Here is a 21884-nt window from a genome sequence, read left to right as displayed (position 1 = left end):
GAGTTCATATTTTGTGTGTTATGTCTGCATTAATGTGAGTATATGCATCGATTGTACATTTTTGGTAGTTGCTTCACATCTTGATGTTATTTTAAAAGCTTTGAATACTACATTTTTAGTCACACTTAATATTTTAATGCTTTTTTCAGTTAATAATTTTATTTGCATGTTAAAGTTGTTGACCCCCTTTATGCTTTGTTTTGCCGATGCAGCTCCTGGTTCAAAGACAATTCATGAATCATAACCCGCAAAACTGGCTAGTGTGTTCATAAGTGTTCCCAGACATGATTTTTCTCCTGCTTTTGTTCATTTCAATACTATCCTGTCACTCAGATGAAGCTGTTGTCGCTGTGGTTTGCCACATGGTTGTCTCTTGGGCACCTAGTCGAAAACCTCATGTCACTGTGACCTCACGCTGTTAAGGACAATTGACAGCTAAGACAGGAAGAATACTAATTCAGATGCTGAGCTGCTGGTCTTGAGTACAATGCAGGCAGTGAGGATAGGGCTGTGTATCCTGAATCACTGCAGGTGTGGAGGGAGGGGGATCCCAGCTTCATTACTGTCGGTGTATGACCGTGTGCTCACTTTTGTGTTTTAAGAGGACTGAACTTCCTATGTTTCCTCACGGACGGGTGGGTACAGGAAAGCAAGAGTTATATCCACCCATTCCCTGTCTGTAAGAGGTTAAAGTTCACATTTGTTATACCCATGAGTCTGGCACTCTCACTCTGTGCTGACATCTGACTCACTTTCCCTGTACGCTAATATAATGCATGTCAGTACACGCGGACAGGTGAGGTTAGTGAATCACTATTTTGGATCTATTTTTACAGAAACAAATGCTTTTTTTTTTTTTTTTTACCATTTCACAAAGCGCTAGACCATTTTACTGTTTACTTGTTTTTATGATAAAATCAAGTACAATTATAATAAAAAAAAGAGATAACCATGAAAATGAAACGTGTAATCAGTGGTTTAAAGTATATGTGATAGAACTGTGTAACTATACTAAAAGTAATATTTTGGAGAATCTGTACTTCACTCGAGTTCTGATAAAACTGAATTCTTGTACTCGTCTACATTTGCACGGAAATATAACTATATGTACCTTTACTCCATTACAATTTTATGTAGATTTTAAAATACACAAGTAATCCTAATTTTAATCTTTCTGACATTTCTTTGATATAAAAAGATTATTTTCTTGCATTTAAACAGGCAATTTAATGTTTTGGTATAAATACTGAGAATATTTTTATTTGCATGTATATAGGTAGGTTGTCAAATTAAATGTGGAATATTTTTGCCTTATATACTCCAACTTTTAAGTATTTGTAATTTAATACAATTGTTTCACTACTTTTTACACTCCCATCAAATTACGTTGCTTAAAAGAACAGTATTTTGTGTACTGAAATGAAATGTGTTTATTGTGGTTTTTACAAAGCTCATTGGTCTGAAAAGTGAGGTGTGCTCTGATTGGCCAGCTATTCAGTGCATTGTGATTGGCCGAATGCCTGAAGCGTGTGACTGAAATGTTATGCCCCTTACCATACTGTGATTAGTGTCCTGGTCAGAACAACGGTGCCACAACAAAAAAAAACATAAAACCCATTACAAATAAGCCATTTGTTGCATCCAGTAGGGACATACAGTGCCCTCCATAAGTATTGGAACAATAAAGACAAAATTGTTCTGTTTGCTGTGGTCAATAAATCTGTAAATATGATTAAAAGATGAATATGAGACAAAACTACAGAATGTCACATTTTATTATTGGGTGATTCAACATAAAGATGTTTTACCAGCTAAGATCAGCACTTTTAGAGTTTCATCTCCCTACCTGATGTGACCATAAGTATTGGATCAGTTGCCTCACAGGACTTTCTAAGAGTTCAGCTGTGTCCTGTTGCATCGATTCTTCAGATATTAAAAGCGGGGAATGTGTCTTATTGGTTATATCCATTGCTTCTGTATTCTAAGTCTTGCATTCGATGATGACGCACACAAACAAGGATGAAGACGGGGAAGCCAACTCTGAAAGAAAAGCAAGCAATTAGGATGCTAAAAGGAAAGAGGAAGTCAATTAGAACTATAGGAAAAACAAAGGGCATGGAGAAATCAAGAGTTTGGAAACTACCGGTGACATCAGCAACCAGCAATGACCCGATCGGCTGAGTAAAACAACCATAACTGATGACAGACAAATCATAAAATACATGTTTGTAAAATCATCAACAACCTCCAGAAAGCAGGGATGATGCTCTGTCAATCTACAGACCGCAGGAGAATTCGACAAAGAATTACAGAACTACACGGCAAGATGCAAACCTCTGATTAGTACCAAAAACAGAAGGGCAAGATTCTTCACAAATATGAGCCAGTAGAGTTTTGGAACTGAGTTGATGAACCGATGAGACAAAGATAAACCTTTATCTAAGTGATTGGAAAGCAAATGTGTGGAGAGAAAAGGGAACTGCAAATGATCTTAAGCAATCAACCTCATCTGTAAAGCTTGGTGGAGGTGCTGTCATGGCATGGGCATGCATGGCTGTCTCTAGAACAGGACCTCTTCATTTTAATGATGACAATGTAGGAGAATGAATTTTGGAAGGGTACAGAATTTTTTTGCTACCAATATTCAAGAAAATGCCACCAAACTCATTAGAAAGCACTTCATTTTGGATCAGGACAATGACTCAAAACACCCTGCTAGTTCAGTCAAGGACTTTATCAGGGCAAAGAAATGTAAAGTCTTAAATTGCCCAAATCAATCTCCAGATTTAAATCCAACTGAACATTAATTTCATCAGCCGAAGAAGAGACTAATGACAAAAACTCCCCAAAACAAGCAACAGCCTGGGGAAAAGCATTTCAAAGCATAAGAGCAAGAGTCTGTTGATGTCTATGGGTTGCAGACTCACTGCTCTGATTGCATGCAAGGGATCTGCAACTAAATATTAGCTTTTAATATTTTACATCTGCCTTAAATTCAACTGTTCCAATACTTATGCTCACATCAAATAGTGGGATGAACTCTAAAAGTGCTGTCCTTTTTATTCGGTAAAACATGTATGTCGACATTGTACCACGTAAACATAAAACCTAAAAAATGTCTACATTTTTTATTGGAGAAACGACAAACAACAAGCGCTACTCTAAACTGCTCAAAACTTACATTTGAATAATCAAATCCTTTACATATTTAAATGAACTTATAGTCGGCATTGTAGTTTTCTCTCCCAGGATCAGGAAACAGTCCTCCATAAAATGCACTCCACACATCTCAATATTTGGGTCGAACTGTTCTGGAACAGTGTTGTAAATACAACTTAACCGCTGATTTCCAAGGCCATATTAAGACTTTTTATTTTCACAACGAAACAGCGACATGGCGCCAGTGGCAACAGAGAGAATCAGAGATTACGCCTTCTTTCTTTGCGTGAACATTTGGGTGGCATTATGCAAATTTTCTCACATCGTGACGTAGACATGTGGGGGCACGTTTAAACAAGGCGTTTAGGGGGGCGTGGACGACTCTTAACTATTATGACTTTAGTCTTTGGAACTTTACAGATTTTCTTCATGCAAAAAGAGCTTGTAACACTCCAAAGAGAAAGGAAAACTTTAATGAGAGATCAAAGATGAATTTGTAAAAAAAAATCTGTAAAACCATATGAGAGATGAATCTGTAAAAAGTTTATTAAATTTAACCATCCAAACAAAATGACACATACAGTAAACTGCTGAAGGGGTATATGCTCTGTGACCAAGTTTGTTTTTTTGACTTCACACAGATTACCAAATGGCAATTAGACAATAAGGAAGCGTCAGTAATACATAACAATATAAGGACATAAACAGGAAATTAAATCAGCAATTTTTGCAAGGAGTCAGCATACAAAAATGCTAAATTGATATGTACAGAATATGTACAATGGCGCTATATACATCCAAGTATTATAAAAAATCATACATCTTGTACATCTCCAACATGACATGGCAATAATTAGCGAGATTGTAAGGATGTCACCTGGCACTTTTTCAGACGGCGCTGCTATAATTTCTACATAATTCCTTCAAATGTCAGTCACGGACACAAATACACTGTTTTTAGAGAAGTATCAAAAATTCAGGGAGCTGCTATAATGTGCATGGCTTTGTTGAAATTTATGGCAAACTATCCACAAACAGTCATACATATACACTTAAGCCAAGTTCAGACTGCATAATTTTAGCACAGTTTTTGGCTCACCGACAGGTTTTGAAAAAAGCCGACAAATGCCTGAAATCACAGGCAAATTTGTGCTCGTTCACGTGAGTGACAATCACGCAGTGTGAATGAGCAAAGACGCGATCTGAGAGAATCACCGACCAGTCGACAATGCCCGTGATATCTGGACCTGTCGGCGATTCAAAATCTTGCTGTCTGAAAACTGTTCTGCCTGAAAACTACATCTGTGCTGACCCACAGCCAATGAGAGAGCAAGATACAGAGCAGCAGGGAGTTCAGCGAGGAGTTATAAACCACAATATCAGCAAGCATGGCTTCATTTCAGAAAAAGGCTTTCTTCTCGGTCTATTTGGATCCATGAAATGGAAGATACATTAGTATAAATTTAGCAGGAGCACCCGTGTCTGTTTGACATTTCATCTGAGCTATCCCAGTCTCACATGAAAACTCCGGTCTTGCACGTGTGATATCGCGTTGTTTCCTTCTCACATCTTGCGGGTGTTTGGTTGTGAAATGTAGTTTGCGTGCCAGACAGAGCTGTCGGCAATTCTTCCTATTGTAAAGTCGTGCAGTGTGAAACCTTCTGTCGCCGATCCATCGTGCAGTGTGAACACAGCAGTGACTGAATGCTGGCTAAAATAGTCATGCAGTGTGAAAAGAACAGTGACCTGACTACTTTGAAAATCGTGCAGTCTGAACTTGGCTTTACACGCTCATAAACACACGCACATTCACAATCAAACAAATGTGTACAAATATGTTGGGCACACGTGTAAACACAATAAAATACAGTTAAATATCCAGGATTCAAAGAAGTTGAATCGCTGGGCTTAAAAAAACTTGCCGTTCTTTCAAAATAGACAGGGTCCAAAATAAACACTCACCAAGTGCAAAATGTGCGTAAAATGGCTTTGGGGTAAATAAAGTGGATGTTGAAATGAATGTTTTAAATCGCATTATACAAACAATAATCTCATCCTCTTTGATGTAATTATTTGATTAAAAATCAAACAGTCTACTAAATAAGTCGCGACTCGCGTGTCCTAGGACAACTTATTAACTAGAATTTATGACAATGACAACAAATTTTTTTTTTGATGCCATGTTATGATATTACTCACGTTTTTGTAATAGTGCAATTTCATCTAATTAAAAAAGTTGAATAATTCAGATAATAATACACAGTTTCATGATTGATTAGAAAAATGTATGGCTGTTAAATATTCTCAGTTTACCCAGCGTTGACAAGTGTGTTATAATTTTGGACCCTGTCTGTCCGTACAGTTTCTTCCGCCTGTGACTGTGCCAATAATTCCCTTCCAAGTTTGAGCCCTCTCTATAAAGCAAAGCTCAGGGGTCAAGGTTCACCAGCAGAGGTTGATTAAGATACATCAAACCCGACAGACCCTCTGAACCAAGAAGTCAGAATCCTTCCCAGTGGTCAAAGTGCGGTCACACCTCCAGTTCCTGATTCTCTGCATAGTGGAAACGGTTTAGTTTTTCCCGTTCGCGATTGGAAATGTCCAGCTTTGGCCCGTGGGCTGGTTTTAGAGCTGAGGAGGGCACAGGTGAGGGAGGAAGTGTAAGTTCAATCTCTTCACTGCAGATCACTGACGTGGGCACTGATGTGGGCACTGTTTGGGCAGGAGGCAGCAGGGCCACGCTGTGATCAAGGTTACGGATGAGAGTGCAGAACTGCCGCTGGTTGTTAATGGCGTTGTCCTCAGACACATAAGTACTTAGCTGTGCTTTGGTCCGGTGGCGGTGGTGCAGGCGGGACAGTAGTAGTGCGCACACAGAGCAGCTGCCTGACACAATCAGGGACAATACACCCACCAACACCATATAAATACCGAACCCACCTCCACCTGGGTCTGACACTGCACCTAGATTGAAAGAGAGGCAGAGAAAGATCATTCCAACACCATTTTACATTCATATCTTTATGTGCCACCATGTTTCAATATTTAGGCTCCTAACCTTGGCAATGGGGTCCATGACAGGGACTCTTCAGGCTCAGGCACTCATTTCCAAAGTAACCCTCGGGACAGGTGCACTTGTAGCCTCCTTCTGTACTAAGGCATGGCTCCCCCTTCGGGCAGGGGTTGGGATTACAAAGATCCAGTTCCACCTGAGGGATAAGACATGTGATTAATTTTACTGCTGATAAATTAATAAGCAACGCATAAAATACAATATTACAAACTAGAGCTGCATTTCCATGCTATATTAGTGTTTGCAATGCAGAAAAATAATATTAGTCAAGTTTTAGCTGTAATGTAGATGACTTAATGGATGCAAGAATTAAAATAGTAATTAACATTCAGTATGTAAATATGCACAAATATAAGGGAAAAAATTCACAATTGAGCATGCCAATATGCAGTGCTGTCATCGCTGTCGGTTAGATTTTGAATGACGTAAATTTGAACAATGGAAAAACTGGAATACACTCCACGACTTTTGCCCAGATCTGCAGTCTAGATTGGCCAATGATAGTTGCAGAAAGTCAGAGCCAGTCTGCAGATTTTAGTCAATGGGAGTTTACAGATTTCTCAGAAAATTGTGTTGTGTATGATGGACACAGGCAGAATTTTTTATTTATTATTTTCTTTTTTTATTCCATCTAGTTTGAATATATATTTTAGATATTTGATATTTTGAGCCAATTTTCTAGAAATTAGGCACGTTTCTGCATGGATTTGTTGAGTTCAGAAGAACTTGAAAGTCTGGTAATGTGTGATCCTCAGTCGTTTAGTGTATGATGCCTAGTTTTTCTCTGAAACCAAATCACAAAGTGTATGATGCCTAGTGTTTGAAAATATATTCAGAATTTTTTTTTTAGCTGTGAAGAGTATTCCAGTCAACAGTAACATAAGAGTCATATCTGTGGTTTAAATGAGTAGTTTGTTGTTCTAAACCTCTATGACTTTTCTTTTTCTTTTCTTTTTCAGTGGAGAACCAAAAGAGAATTGTGTACATAAAAAAAAATGATTTACTCTTTTCCAAGCAATCAGAATGAATCTTAAGCTTTAAAGACGAGTCTACAGGATGAGTAAATAACGGCACAATTGTCTTTATTTAGGCGAACCAACCAACAAAATGAAGACTAACCTGTTTAATTTGTTACTAGTTTTGTGATGAATAATTAATTCACAGAAGAAGAAAAAAAATCTTTGTAATCTTTAGTCAAATTCTGAAAATGTGCTTCCCTTCTGGAAATACGTTCCTTTGGGCAGAATATCCTTAACCACTCCCCTCCAACCGCCAGTCTGCTGCAAGCCAGAGATTGTGAGGATGTGTGCTAAAATCAAGTATTCTCATTCCATATTCTATTTTATTCTTCATGTGATCGTTAAGCGTTCTGAGCTGGTGAAGAGAAAGCAGCCATCTCTCACCTCACAGTAGGTGCCAGTGTATCCCAGCGGGCAGCTGCAGAACATGCCTCTGCCTCCCTGACGCACCTCACACTGCCCTCCGTTTACACAAGGGTTGCTGTCACAGGCGTTTACTGCTGTCTGGCACAGTTTACCAGAGAACCCCGGCAAACACACACACTGAGAGTCCTGCACATGCAACACACAGGTGAGCTGTACTGAAGGAGAAATACTTAAATCTCAAAGAGACTTCTCATCTTCGAGGTGCAATTATAAGCGTATTGGGGTGAATCACATCTTACCTTGCAGTGTCCTCCATTTAGACACAATCCCTGGCAGCTACTGTTCCCTGTTGAATAGATGATATCTAAATAGCCAACCAAGAGGAAAGCCACAAGTTTCACTTGAAGAAAGAGACTAGCTAACTATATTCATCAATAAAGTATGAATCTGCAATGACTGTGTGAGCAGACCGCAGTAGGAACAAATTCACAACGAGTTCATCCTAAAGTCGTTTCCCACCACCACTGAAACGGTCATGTTTGATTTATAGCTAAATCGAGTATATATATATATATATATATATATATATATATATATATATATATATATATATATATATATATATATATATACAGACAGTACAGACCAAAAGTTTGGACACACCTTCTCATTCAAAGAGTTTTCTTTATTTTCATGACTATGAAAATTGTAGAGTCACAATGAAGGCATCAAGGGCTATTTGACCAAGAAGGAGAGTGATGGGGTGCTGCGCCAGATGACCTGGCCTCCACAGTCACCGAACCTGAACCCAATCGAGATGGTTTAGGGGTGAGCTGGACCACAGACAGAAGGCAAAAGGGCCAACAAGTGCTAAGCATCTCTCGGGGAACTCCTTCAAGACTGTTGGAAGACCATTTCAGGTGACTACCTCTTGAAGCTCATCAAGAGAATGCCAAGAGTGTGCAAAGCAGTAATCAGAGCAAAAGGTGGCTACTTTGAAGAACCTAGAATATGATATATTTTCAGTTGTTTCACACTTTTTTGTTATGCATATAATTCCATATATAATTCCAAATGTGTTAATTCATAGTTTTGATGCCTTCACTGTGAATCTACAGTTTTCATAGTCATGAAAATAAAGAAAACTCTTTGAATGAGAAGGTGTGTCCAAACTTTCGGTCTGTACTGTATATATTATTATTATTATTTTGGTTCTGAGAAAACCACATCTAATACTCACGGATGTCACAGTTTGGTCCCGACCAACCGGGAAGGCAGTCACACAAATATCCTCCAATCAGATTACGACAAGAATGGGCATTGACACACATGCCAGTCTCACATTCATTAGTGTCTGAGGAAGAGGAAAGAAGCACAGTGATGAAGTGAGGCTATGTTTTCATACCACCATCCTACTATATCTGCAGTACATCATAAGTTTAATTGGTATTGTATGAAAAATTCATGAAATGCAATACCCGGATGGCCTTCTTTATTTGCCACATAGTGCAGAATACAACAAAACATAATGAGCAGGGTAGTGTGTCCCACACTGATATGCACTCGACTTGACCTCCAATTTCCACTATAACTAATGAAGTGAAAGTAACATCCACCACAAATTTAAGCATCTTTTTCAGGACTGACAACAGTTAAGACATTTTATTTAAGATTGGATGCAAACTAACAAATTTTATTTCCAAAATTATACAAAGATGCCAGTAAATTATGCACATAATGAAGTTTCACATAGTATTTGAAAAATAAAGATAAAAATAGGCAGCTGAGAGTGAGGTTACCATGGTTAAAGGATGCTCTTTGGTACAAAGTAAAGGGAAATAAAAATAATAAAAAAATGTAATGATAATTATAAACCAGTATTACAAGAAATTACTTAATTTGTTAATTAGCCAAACGAGTCTAAAATAATTTACTTGCCAAATTAACAACAACAACAAAAAAATTATTCTGCCATCACAGCAGTAAACATGGTTCATCCAATCAATAGACTAAGATTTGTTTTATAATATTAACTACCTTTGAAAGGTTTGGTTTCATTAAGATTTTAAAATGTTTTTAAAATAAGTCTCTTATGCTCACCAAGGCTTTTTGTTTTTTGAGCGTGAGTGTATATTTTAGTAATTAGGACAATCTGACTCTTCGGTTCTCATTTAAATTGTTATTAATAAAGCACTGCAGAAAATATTAGCTCTACCCACAGCTGCCATCTCTTTATGCCTCTGGTCAAGTGCTGACACTAACAGCTGTTTTCTGAGGTGTCACTGTGACACATGACTGCATTTCCCAGAGTGTCAACAGTTCAGAGAGACTGATACACTCCAGAGAGCCACAGCTGATTTGAGCCTCGGGGCAATGGAGTGTGAGAGAACCTCTCCCAGCAGTTCACAAAATCAGTGATGGATCCAATCACAGGTCCTCTTCATTCAGCAATTAAATCCACTGCACACTGTAGCATGAAATTGTCTGATGTGGTTTAATGGATAACGGTCAGTGGAGCGCTGATGCTGCTGAATGTTTTCAATGTGGCTTGTGCTGATATGGAGTTTATTAAAACAAGATGTATTTACTTTCCCCAGAAAGCTGAGTTTCCCATCTCTGGAAAAGATTGTCATGATTTGGTGGTTTTAAATGGCAAACATGGTGGTGTTGTCATGGTTTCTGTAATATTTTTACAGGGTTTCTTAGATTTAATTCCTTGGTGTCTTTCTAGTCCATGTACCCTGAGGGTGAGGTGAGAAACATGAGCATAAACACGAAAGAACAGGTGTTCTCATTCCAGACAGGTAAAAACAGACTGTGACAAGTTTAGGCAGGTAGAGGCAGGTTTCGTCAGGTGAGGCTGCGGATGGATACGAGCGTAAGGCCAAGCTAGACATGTGCGGACATGTATGAACAGCTCAGGACAGGTGAAGCTAGAGTCTATCTCTCAATACTTACCGAGCTGGCAGGTTCTGCCAGTCCAAAACGGAGGACACAGACACTGGAAACCTTGCGGCGTCTCTTGACACGTGGCCCCATGTCCACAGGGATTGGAGTCACACCGCAACAAAGCTGCAAACGAAAAGAACATGTTCTCTGTCTCATCATGGGATTTCACTGCCTTTAAATCTACTCATCTGTCCATCCATCCATCTATCTGTCTGTCCATCTATTCTATCTACTATCCTCCTTTCTATCTATATGTCTATCATCTATCTTTATCCATCCATCAACTGTATCTTGTTTCTGTCCATCCATCCATCCATCCATCCATCTCTGTCTGTCTGAATGTCTGTTTCTATCTATTTATCTGTCTCTGTCCGTCCATCCAACCATCTCTGTCTGTCTGTTTGTCTGTCTGTCTATCTATCTATCTATCTATCTATCTATCTATCTATCTATCTATCTATCTATCTATCTATCTATCTATCTATCTATCTATCTATCTATCTATCTATCTATAAATCTATCTCTGTTTTTGTCTCTGTCCATCCATCCATCTCTGTCTGTCTGTCTAAGTGTCTATCTATTTAATTGTCTCTGTCTGTCTGTCTGTCTGTCTCTGTCTCTGTCCGTCCGTCCGTCCATCTATCCATCCACCCATCTGTCTATCTGTCTTTGTCTGTCTGTCTGTCTGTCTGTCTATCTATCTGTTTTGTCTCTGTCCATCCATCCATCCATCTCTTTCTGTCTGTCTGAATGTCTATCTATTTATATGTCTCTGTCCGTTCGTCCATCCATCCATCCATCCATCCTTCTTTGTCTGTCTGTCCGTCAGTCCGTCCATTTGTCCATCTATCTCTATCTGTCTATCTATCTGTCTCTGTCTGTCTATCCATCCATCAATCCATCCATCCATCCATCCATCCATCCATCCATCTTAGTCTCTCTGTCTGTCTGTCTGTCTGTCTGTCTGTCTGTCTGTCTGTCTATCTATCTATCTATCTATCTATCTATCTATCTATCTATCTATCTATCTATCTATCTATCTATCTATCTATCTCTGTCTGTCCGTCCGTCCATCCGTTTGTCCATCTATCTCTGTCTGTCTATCTGTCTGTCTCTGTCTGTCTGTCTATCCATCAATCAATCCATCCATCCATCCATCCATCCATCCATCCATCTCTGTCTCTCTGTCTATCTATCTGTCTTTGTCTGTCCGTCCGTCCGTTTGTCCATCTATCTCTGTCTGTCTATCTATCTGTCTCTGTCTGTCTATCCATCCATCAATCCATCCATCCATCCATCCATCCATCCATCTTAGTCTCTCTGTCTGTCTGTCTGTCTATCTATCTATCTATCTATCTATCTATCTATCTATCTATCTATCTCTGTCTGTCCGTCCGTCCATCCGTTTGTCCATCCGTCCGTCCATCCGTTTGTCCATCTATCTCTGTCTGTCTATCTGTCTGTCTCTGTCTGTCTGTCTATCCATCAATCAATCCATCCATCCATCCATCCATCCATCCATCCATCCATCCATCCATCCATCTCTGTCTCTCTGTCTATCTATCTGTCTTTGTCTGTCCGTCCGTCCGTTTGTCCATCTATCTCTGTCTGTCTATCTGTCTGTCTCTGTCTGTCTGTCTATCCATCCATCCATCCATCCATCCATCCATCTCTGTCTGTCTGTCTGTCTATCTATCTATCTCTGTCTGTCCGTCCGTCCGTTTGTCCATCTATCTCTGTCTGTCTGTCTATCTATCTTTCTCTGTCTGTCCGTCCGTCCGTCCGTTTGTCCATCTATCTCTGTCTGTCTATCTATCTTTCTCTGTCTCTGTCTGTCCGTCCGTCCTTCCGTCCGTTTGTCCATCTATCTCTGTCTGTCTATCTATCTTTCTCTGTCTCTGTCTGTCCGTCCGTCCTTCCGTACGTTTGTCCATCTATCTCTGTCTGTCTATCTATCTATCTGTGCATCCTAGATGTGCATGTGGGTGTGATTGCTGATAGTTTGTGCTCCAGTTAAAGTGCATTATTTTGGTGTAGATCTGACTAAAACTGGCTCCAGTACAGGAAATAACAGCTTCCCTTGGTGCTGACTGCAGTCTGTGCAGGTGTGTGTGCATTTATATGTTTAGCTACCGGAGGCACAGGAGGGTCCCGTCCAGCCCGGTGCACACACGCAGCTGAAGCCTGTTGGGTCTTCAACACACGTTCCACCATTCTCACATGGAGAAGAGAGACAGGTGTGCTCCACTATTAAGGGGAAGAGAAGAAGCGATACACATTTATAATCTGCTTCACATCCCCTGTGCTATCACCACTGTGACAGAGGTGCTTACTGTAAAGTTCTATTCTGTTTGGAGATCATCTCACCGATGTCACAATTACGGCCACGGAAACCCTCCTTGCACACACACAGGTACTCATTGGGTTCAGTGTTAGTACAAGTACCAGCATTCTTGCATGGCTGATGGTTACCACAATAATTCAGATCTGTATACAAGACAGAGAAAGATGTTTTATAAAGCAAAATCAGTTTTAGACAACAATAAATCAAAATTCCATTCAATAGTTCAGTGCTAATATAAAAAGTTTAATGCATTAAGACTGTGCTGTTGTAAAGAGTCATCTGAATGGTGTACACTCACATGAGCTGAACACTGTAGGTTTCTATAAAAAGTGTTTTAATTTATGTATGGGATAGGTTGCCCCCCCCCCCCTTCGGTGTATTTGGGCATTTTGAGTTGATGTAACTGACAATGTTCCACTAAATGTCAGAGAGAATCCTCATGATCAGGGGCTGCCGCATCTGTAGATATCCTAGTACTGTAGTGTTGTTTTGTGAGGCTAAGAGCAAAAATTTGACAACACTTATTGAGCACACTTATTACCATGCTTTAGCAGCGGAGCAACTTCAGTTTCAACCAACACAGCGGTTTGTAGTGGTGGCTGCAAAATTTAGTACCAAACGTTCACTTTTCATGATTCAATCAACTCCTTACAGATAAAATCGAGTCCTGTCACACTTCTTTTTTTTCCTGTTAAATATCCTGTTTCATCGGATGTTATATTATGGTAATACACTGGATTATGAATGTTGATCTTTGTTGGCTTAAGAAATAAAAACTTTTGGTAAGTACAAAACCAATCCAAATGTATCACAATTTAAGTCAACTTATGCCACATGATTCAGAGCACTGTTTTCCTACTGAAATTATATGAAAACAGCTATACACAAACACACACAGATCATTATTACATGATATGAAAGAAAAATCATTATTCAATTTTAAACTGTCTCAAACAGTACTGACAGCTATGTGAAAACGCCACCACTTCCAGCAATACAATATACCAACATCAGTAATAAGAACACATGTGACCTGCACTCTCACCCCTCTTTCCATCCATTTGTGAATATAAATGTATAAGAGCTCCCTTAAATGTACATTTAACACTGAGAACAGTTGCTTGTATAGGAAAATTATTTTCTAAACAATTACTGCAAGCTCAGACTCATGGGGTTACACAAAATGCCAGTTTGGTCTAGACACAAATTTGAGTTTGACGTCTCAGAGTTTGTTTAAACGTAGTTTACTTCATAAATAATGCAAACTCTAACCAAGAATTCCTACAAGGTCATGCTTGAAGGGATGAGTTATATTCAAATGGATTGTTTCCTGAAGATTTACCCACAACACACAAGCATGCTTAACTGGAAGAATTATAACCACAACATACAAGTAGACACACAAATTAAAAATGGTGGAAAATGATGCAGGTTGCAGAATGGCTCCTGAGATCTGAGTTTAGTGGGGAGTGTGTGTCTGTGTGTGTGTGTGTGTGTGTGTGTGTGTGTGTGTGTGTGTGTGTGTGTGTGAGGGTGAGAAAGTGCCATTCACATAACCGCTGAATATAAGAGTCTGTTTTAGTCTCCACCTCACGGCTCACGTTTTGTTTACCCAAGAGCATCGGCTTACACCTCTACAAAGCCCTAACAAATCCCCACGTGTGGATTATTTACACAAATTTTAACTATACAGTAAGTGGTCAGCATGCGTTGGAATCAATTAAGCAAATGACTCAGAATTTTTTGGGCATGTGATAAAATATGTTTACCACTTTTCATTTTCAATATGACATTACTTCATTATTTCTCTCTCCAAAATCCTGCCCTGCAAAGGTGTTGTCACCAGTCCTGCACAAAATGATTGACGGGCAGATTCAGATCAAATAAGTGTTTTCCTATTTTATTGACATCTGTCAGGTAGTATTTCTTATGAGCTGCAGAGCTACTCCAGCCACCTGTCTCAAATTAAACTTATATATATCATATCTTTCCCTAATAATTCATTAATTCTAAAAGTTCATTATAAAAGTTTGGGGTCAGTGATAATTTTTATTTTATTTTATTTTATGTAAAAAATATATAAAATGAATACTTTTATTCAGCAAGGAAGTATTACATTGCTCAAAGGTGACAGTAAAGATATTTAAAATGTTATTTTAGTTTGTTCTTTTTCAAACTAATTTTGTCCTTTGGACTTTCTATTCATCAAAGACTCCTGAAACTCATGGTGTATCATAGTTTCCACACACACACAAAAAAAGAAAAAAACAAATTATTAAGCAGCACAACTGTGTTCAACACTGATCATCAAAATAAATGTTTCTTGCGAATCAGTATCAGAATGATATCTGAGGGATCGTCGGAGGAATTGTAGTTATTTCTGCTGAAAATGTATTTTTAGAAACTTTTGGAAGGTAGTGTACTGTACATGTAAATTATTTCTCTGTAGAAATCGGCCTCTGTCTGCTGTCATTAAATATGCGCATATATTACTGCTACAGCTAAGGACAACAAAATGTCATCCACATTCCCTTGTGTTGCAGGTGTCATCTCACCTTTGTCACAGAGCAGGCCGCCCCAATTTGTGTCACACACACACTTCCAGGGTTCAGTGCAAGTGCCGTGATCACAGCCAGGAAACGTCTCGCACTCATCGCACAGATCACCCTTCCAGCCGTAATGACATCTACAGAGAAAGAGAGGTCACGGCAGACAGGAAGTGAGAAAAAGACACAAACAAAAGCAAGTACTGAATATGGCATGCATCAGAGGGGGTGTGATATTTCTGAAACCTGGACAGACTCACTTGCACTCTCCGGGCCGATTGCAGGAGCCGTGGTCCATGTGACATCCCTGCTTGCACACCGCTACGCATGCACACAGACGGTTGACTCAGATTAGTGATATGATTATCAAAATTATTCACTACAGACATCTTACAGCGGATCTTGACTTGACTATTGTTAATATAATGGTAACTGAATGTTTTGACTTAGGATATGGTGGTAATAAGTTCTCTTCCTTGATCATCTCAGGGGAGACATTTCTCTCTCCCTAAAGTCATTCTCTGCTGGAAAACGGATTTGGCCTCAATGGAATGTTGGAAAAGCATGTGAATAAATAATCCTGTAGTGTAATTGACATTTAAGGATAGAATAAGTCACGCAGAACACGTTTTTACTTTGCAAACTGCAAGATATAATATAACACATATAATATAATAATACATTTGTAGAACTGAATTAGTATTCCTTTGAAATAAGCCTAGATTTGTCATATATCATAATAGAATAGAATAACGAATGTTTCACTTCATGACCACACAACCTCAAACAACATTCTGTAGGCTAAAGTTTGTTTGAGTGAGCAATCAAGGTGGGCGGAGCTTAAAAAAAATCAGTTGTTATGTTTGTGTGTGAATAGGCTAAAGACCACGGTACGTAAAGACCATGTTCTGGAGCCACTCACCTTGTGTGCACTCTGCTCCAGTCCAGCCCTCCTTACACACTTTAATACCAGAAGGATCACAGTTAAAATGGCCAAAAAAGTCATCTCGTGCTCGGCAGAATTTGTTGCAGAGTGGGCCGTAGTAATTGCCATCGCAGCGGAATCGCAAGCGGTATTCCAGAGTGAATGTTCGGCCGTGATGGCGGAAGGGCTGCCACTGCTCACCTGGATTCAGCATGGAGGACAGCAGCACTCGCTCTATTAATTCCTGCCTACCTGGGGACAGTCGGAGTAAAATTAAAATAAATTAATAAACAAAAAGCTTATTTTCCCCCTAAAGGACATCAGATGATATTTGCCAACAAAAAAGACTGGATCTTAAAGGAATGATACATTTTAAGCATTAAATGTAAATTCATTAAATACATTGTATTATTGTTATTAAGTCAACAGCTCAAATTGACAGTCCCTTCGTTTTTTAAAAAGCAAGCAAAAACTGCTATTATAGTAAAGCACTTACAATAGAAGTACATGTGGACAAGCATTAATCATACAAAAAAAAGGCATTTTAAAATAAAACCACAACATTATTAAACAGTAACTAATATTAAACACTATACACTACTATTCAAATGTTTGGGATCTGCAAAATGTATTAATGTGTTTGTTTTTTTATCTCTCTCTCTTTAAGAATTCTCTTATCCTCACCAATGCTGCATTTATTTGATCAAAAGATTTTCATTTGAACAAAAAGTAAAAAAAAATAATAATAATTTCAACATTCAGCATTTTTTTTTTTTTTTGGTCCAATGTATTCTCTGTGGTAATTAACAAACGACTGTTGATAGAGCTTGACATGTGGTTCGAGGCTTTATGAGACATTGCGTTCATTCATTTGTCTCTCCCTTTTATCCCTCCTGTATAAGAGGTTTACCAGAGAGACTGTTAGCCTGTTACATAGTGCATAATCTTTCACAAAGTGCTCTAGAAAGAGAAAAATCTGCCTAACAGATGAGATCATCTGGGCTTAAAAACAAAGGTATGAAAACAGAGAAGTGTGAAGGTGTTCAAACACAGATACGTTATCTTAGCATCCCCACACCAGCTTTTAAAATAAACATATCAAGTGCATACAGTGACCCCAAAAAGGATTGGGCACGTTAGGCAGTTTCATATACACAGATCTGAACATGATGGTCTTGTCCTCCTTTATTAATGGACTGCAGTGTAAGCACAGTCAGTAATTAGTGCTGTGGTCCATTTAAACATTCAGTCCATTAGAGATGTAAATGACAACAGCAGAGCTCCTGTTTAATTCATGAGTGTGAATTTGAATTTAATTGGTCCTGTCCCACAAGATGCTGGACTGGAATTTGCATTGGACTGACTAGTAAGAAATTACTAAATTGCAATTCAAAAACAATAGACAGTTAATTTTGAGTTGAGTTTTTACATTTGTTTCTTAACTAAACAAAAAAAAACATTTGTACATGGCTACATATGCTCCAGTACAATTTAATGTGGTAACTTGTTTACTGAAATTACTTTATTTATATATTTATTTATTATTTTGCTTTTTTGTGCCTTTTCTTGGTCTTGCGCCTATATGACAGTATTTTTGGATGTGTGCATATTAAATTAATACAACCATTAAAACACCAGCCATAGAAAACCACAAAATGTCCACATTATTTTAAATATAGAAAATTAGGATCATTAGACATGTTCATTATACTACATTTAAATATATTAAATATTCCATGAATAAGTTCTATGAATATATCTTTATAGATAATTCTTACCAGACATGCTAAATATGTTATTAAAATCACACTTTCAGTAATCATATGAAATTTTTTCTTATCTTTTTATCTTTTTGACTGGGTTTTACTCCATTGCATTTATATTGACATGAATAAAAATACAGATTCCAATTTTCCAACATATTTGCTTATTTCAAATTCTGTAACTGATTTGCACTTTAAAGTCATTCTACATTTAATTCTTAATGGTGCACAACCCAGGACAGAAGACGCCTCGGAGACGATTAAATAAATGCGAAACTGAGCAATAATTTTGTCCTTAAACCTTTCTCGCTCTTTCTCTCTCAAGTATTTTTCAAGTTCATAATAGGTCAGGATGAACTTTTTTAAAGCTTGTTAAAGCTATATGGCACTCAGAAAGATGGCTGTATTATAATCCAAAGCTTGCAGGGGGCAAAAAACGGCTCTACAGTTCCAAACTAACGTTAATTTGACTCTGGGATCGGCCCACCCTAAGCCTCACCTCACCAGAGACAAGCTGTAAATCCAGTGAACTAGAGAAGGGATGGATAAAATAAATGAAAGGACATGACAGGAGCTGGAGGGCAACGAGAACGTGAGATTAAGCGAGAGGAGAGAAATAGATCTAGCAGAGATACAAAGGGGAAGAAGAGAAAATAAATAAGAATAAGAATGCAAGAAAAGGAGAAAAATGAGATAAGTAGATGCGTCTGCATGTTTGTGAGACAAATTAAGTTTGGTTATTAATGGAAATAAAGGGGAAATATCCAAGTGATTAAAATGTATCTCACTGTTGTCTGAAGCATGCACATGTGTGCAATTTATTCATTAAATAGTCCACCATTGCATGAGGACATAATCAGTGAGTGTGATTGTGTGTGTGCAAAACCCAGCAACATATTTTCAGTCAATTATAAGGAGAAACAATCAGAAAGCAGCACAGGAAATGAAAGAGTCATGGAGACTGACCCTGTGCATTACTCGGTTCTCTTGTAATCCCCAGAAGACAGCATGAGGGGTAAATACGGATTGGCTGTCTGTTGTTGGCAATGTCCTTCTTTTCATTCTTTCTCTCTGTTATTATATTACTACAAATCATTTCTCTGAGGCCACATATTATTCATAGATGTTTTGTTTATTTTTTTGTCACAGACACACATACACGTATCATCATCATCATACCTGCCTCTGATGTTTCATTGTCATGGTCCAGAGCCTCGATCACCAGAGAAAATGATTTCTGGACAAAAGAAAATAAACAAGGAAATGCATGTAAGTGTTTTTAATATTTGCACAACACACTGTGATGGGTTTATTGAGTGAAAACACTACAAAATCCCACACACACAAATGCAGTAGAAATAAAAGTCTCAGTTTTTAATTGCTTTACATTTTTAACACACATTTGAATGGTGCTTGTCAGTGCAAAAGTTGACGTCGCAGTCCTGTGATCTGACTGGTTTTTAGCATACTACTGTGTGCATTGATAGGATGCTCTGGGTTGTTGCCCAAGAGACCCCACCTCACAGTCTATATGATATTGAAGAAGTATATTATATATAATATTACATACACAAAATGCCACTTAAAGGTTACATTCACACTGTCAGTTTTTGGAATTGACAACCACATTTACTTACAGGTGTAAGTTTTGAAATATTGCATTGACACAGCAACATAGACTGGCATCTTAAATGCTGTATTCCTTACCAGTAGCCATATCAACAGTGATCAAAATAATATCAATGATGGTGAAGTCAACTAAGCCACAAGTTTATCCATCAAATTTTCCTTAAAGGGATAGCTCACCCAAAAATTATGTCATAAATAACTCACCCTCATGTTGTTCCAAACCCGTAAGACCTCCGTTCATCTTCAGAAACAGTTTAAGATATTTTAGATTTAGTCCGAGGGTTTTCTGTCCCTCCATTGAAAGTGTGTGTACAGTATACTGTCCATGAGAACGAGACAGTCTTTTGTTTGTTATCTGGCTCGGCTCGGTGTTGATGTTCAGTTCTCTCTTCACAGCAGTTCAGTCAGTGTACTGTTTGAGTACATGAATTACTCCGGGATATTGGTTTGTTTTAACTCAGAGAGAGTGTCAGCCACATTAACAGCTTAAGTCATTTGTGGATTAATGCTTATTTGAGACGCGAATCATTTCAAACGATTCAGTTTGGTGAACTGGTTCAAGAAGATCCAGTTACATTGAGTGATTCGTTCGTGAACCGGATATCACAAACTGCTTTGTTTTGAAGTCTCCCTCACAACAGACCGTAAGAGAAGACCATTCTGAATAAAGTCGTCGTTTTTGTTATTTTTGGACCAAAATGTATTTTCGATGCTTCAAGAAATTCTAATTGACCCTCTGATGTCACATGGACTACTTTGATGATGTTTTTCTTACCTTTCTGGACATGGACAGTATACCGTACACACAGCTTCAATGGAGGGACCGAGAGCTCTCGGACTAAATCTAAAATATCTTTAACTGTGTTCTGAAGATGAACGGAGGTCTTACGGGTTTGGAACGACATGAGGGTCATTTTTTGGTGAACTATCCCTTTAACCGCCCCCAAATTTTGAGGAGCATTTGAGTCAACAAATGTGTACAACACAAAATTTGACAGGAGCAGCTCCGGGTGGAGAAGAGTGACTGGATGTAAAACCTTCACAGCTCATATCTCCACCTCAGGATTTCTGAGAATGCAGAGTCCTGAAAATAACCTTACTGTTTGTGAACCTAACCATAAAAGATTCAAATACAGGACTGACAACTTACTTCAGCAGATTTGATTTTTATTTTTAATTCCAGATTGAAATTTGAAATTCCAGATTGAAAGTACATTTTAAACCATTATGGTGCAGACATTGCCATAGTTACAATTAATAATCTGCCTGGTAATAGGATTAAAGGTTATTAAAAGATCACAGATAAAAAGATAAAATGTGTTTTTATCTCTGGCAAAGTGTGATGCATGACACTTTTTTTTTTTGTTCTTCCTGTGGCCACGTTTAATCATGCGTAAAAAACCTGCGTGATCAAATGACCTGGGATTATCAGAGATGGATCAAACATTTTTGTCCATCCCACAGTCTTGTAAATCCATTAACTGATCTTTTTCCATCATATTTGCATATAATTATTATATATAATATAATATATGATATAACTGTAGGCTAATACAATAATATATTATAATTATTAGCCTATAGTAACTGGTTAGGCTTATATTTTTATATTTATTGTTATCCTTATACTGAAATTTGCTAATGGATGTTTTGAGCTCTTTTTCTTGGATACATCTCTAAAGTCCAGTGGGGGAACAGATGGTGCACTGAAACCCAAAAAACAGAAGAATGTCACCATTGATTCACAGCTGCACTGAGACCAAGCCTGTCTGCAGACTCTAAATACAGTATCAACCCCAGACAACTGACAGTCAAGAGTACTTAAACAAATAGAGTACTATTATATTAGCGGCTACAACATCACAATGTGATTTAAAGGGAGAGCTGACAAATTCATGAGCATTAATGAGTAAAAAAAGAAAGGAGGACAATTTTCTTCTTCGTATCTGTGTCACCTAAATGAATAATTCAAAGCCACACTCTCATTCTCGAGTGAGAGGTCCAAACCCTGCCATGCAAATGACACAGCTGCAGCAATCTGGGTAAGGAAACTTTAAAAGGCGGCATGGATGTATGGTCATGTCTGTCTCATGAGTGGCCACCACATCAGA

At 38.2% G+C, this 21884-nt stretch overlaps 1 protein-coding gene across 1 annotated transcript in view; it reads right to left on the bottom strand.

The window, feature by feature from the left end:
- Positions 1-3700: 3700 nt before the first annotated feature.
- The window catches only part of LOC113061690 (protein jagged-1b), a 53652-nt gene continuing 35468 nt past the window's right edge, over positions 3701-21884 (bottom strand). The window contains exons 3-14 of the mRNA XM_026231028.1: positions 19324-19381; positions 16379-16633; positions 15717-15777; positions 15466-15596; positions 12934-13053; positions 12700-12813; positions 10576-10689; positions 8858-8971; positions 7917-7963; positions 7636-7803; positions 6218-6368; positions 3701-6123 (exon numbers count right to left, since the gene is read on the bottom strand). Of these exons, the coding sequence (XP_026086813.1) occupies positions 5690-6123; positions 6218-6368; positions 7636-7803; positions 7917-7963; positions 8858-8971; positions 10576-10689; positions 12700-12813; positions 12934-13053; positions 15466-15596; positions 15717-15777; positions 16379-16633; positions 19324-19381 (1767 nt within the window). The 3' untranslated portion in view covers positions 3701-5689. The remainder of the gene's footprint in view (positions 6124-6217; positions 6369-7635; positions 7804-7916; positions 7964-8857; positions 8972-10575; positions 10690-12699; positions 12814-12933; positions 13054-15465; positions 15597-15716; positions 15778-16378; positions 16634-19323; positions 19382-21884) is intronic.

Source organism: Carassius auratus, chromosome 43 (genome assembly GCF_003368295.1).
Source record: "Carassius auratus strain Wakin chromosome 43, ASM336829v1, whole genome shotgun sequence".
Classification (NCBI taxonomy): domain Eukaryota; kingdom Metazoa; phylum Chordata; class Actinopteri; order Cypriniformes; family Cyprinidae; genus Carassius; species Carassius auratus.
The sequence above is the reverse complement of the archived record's forward strand: the minus strand, read 5'-3'. Positions and strand labels throughout refer to the sequence as shown.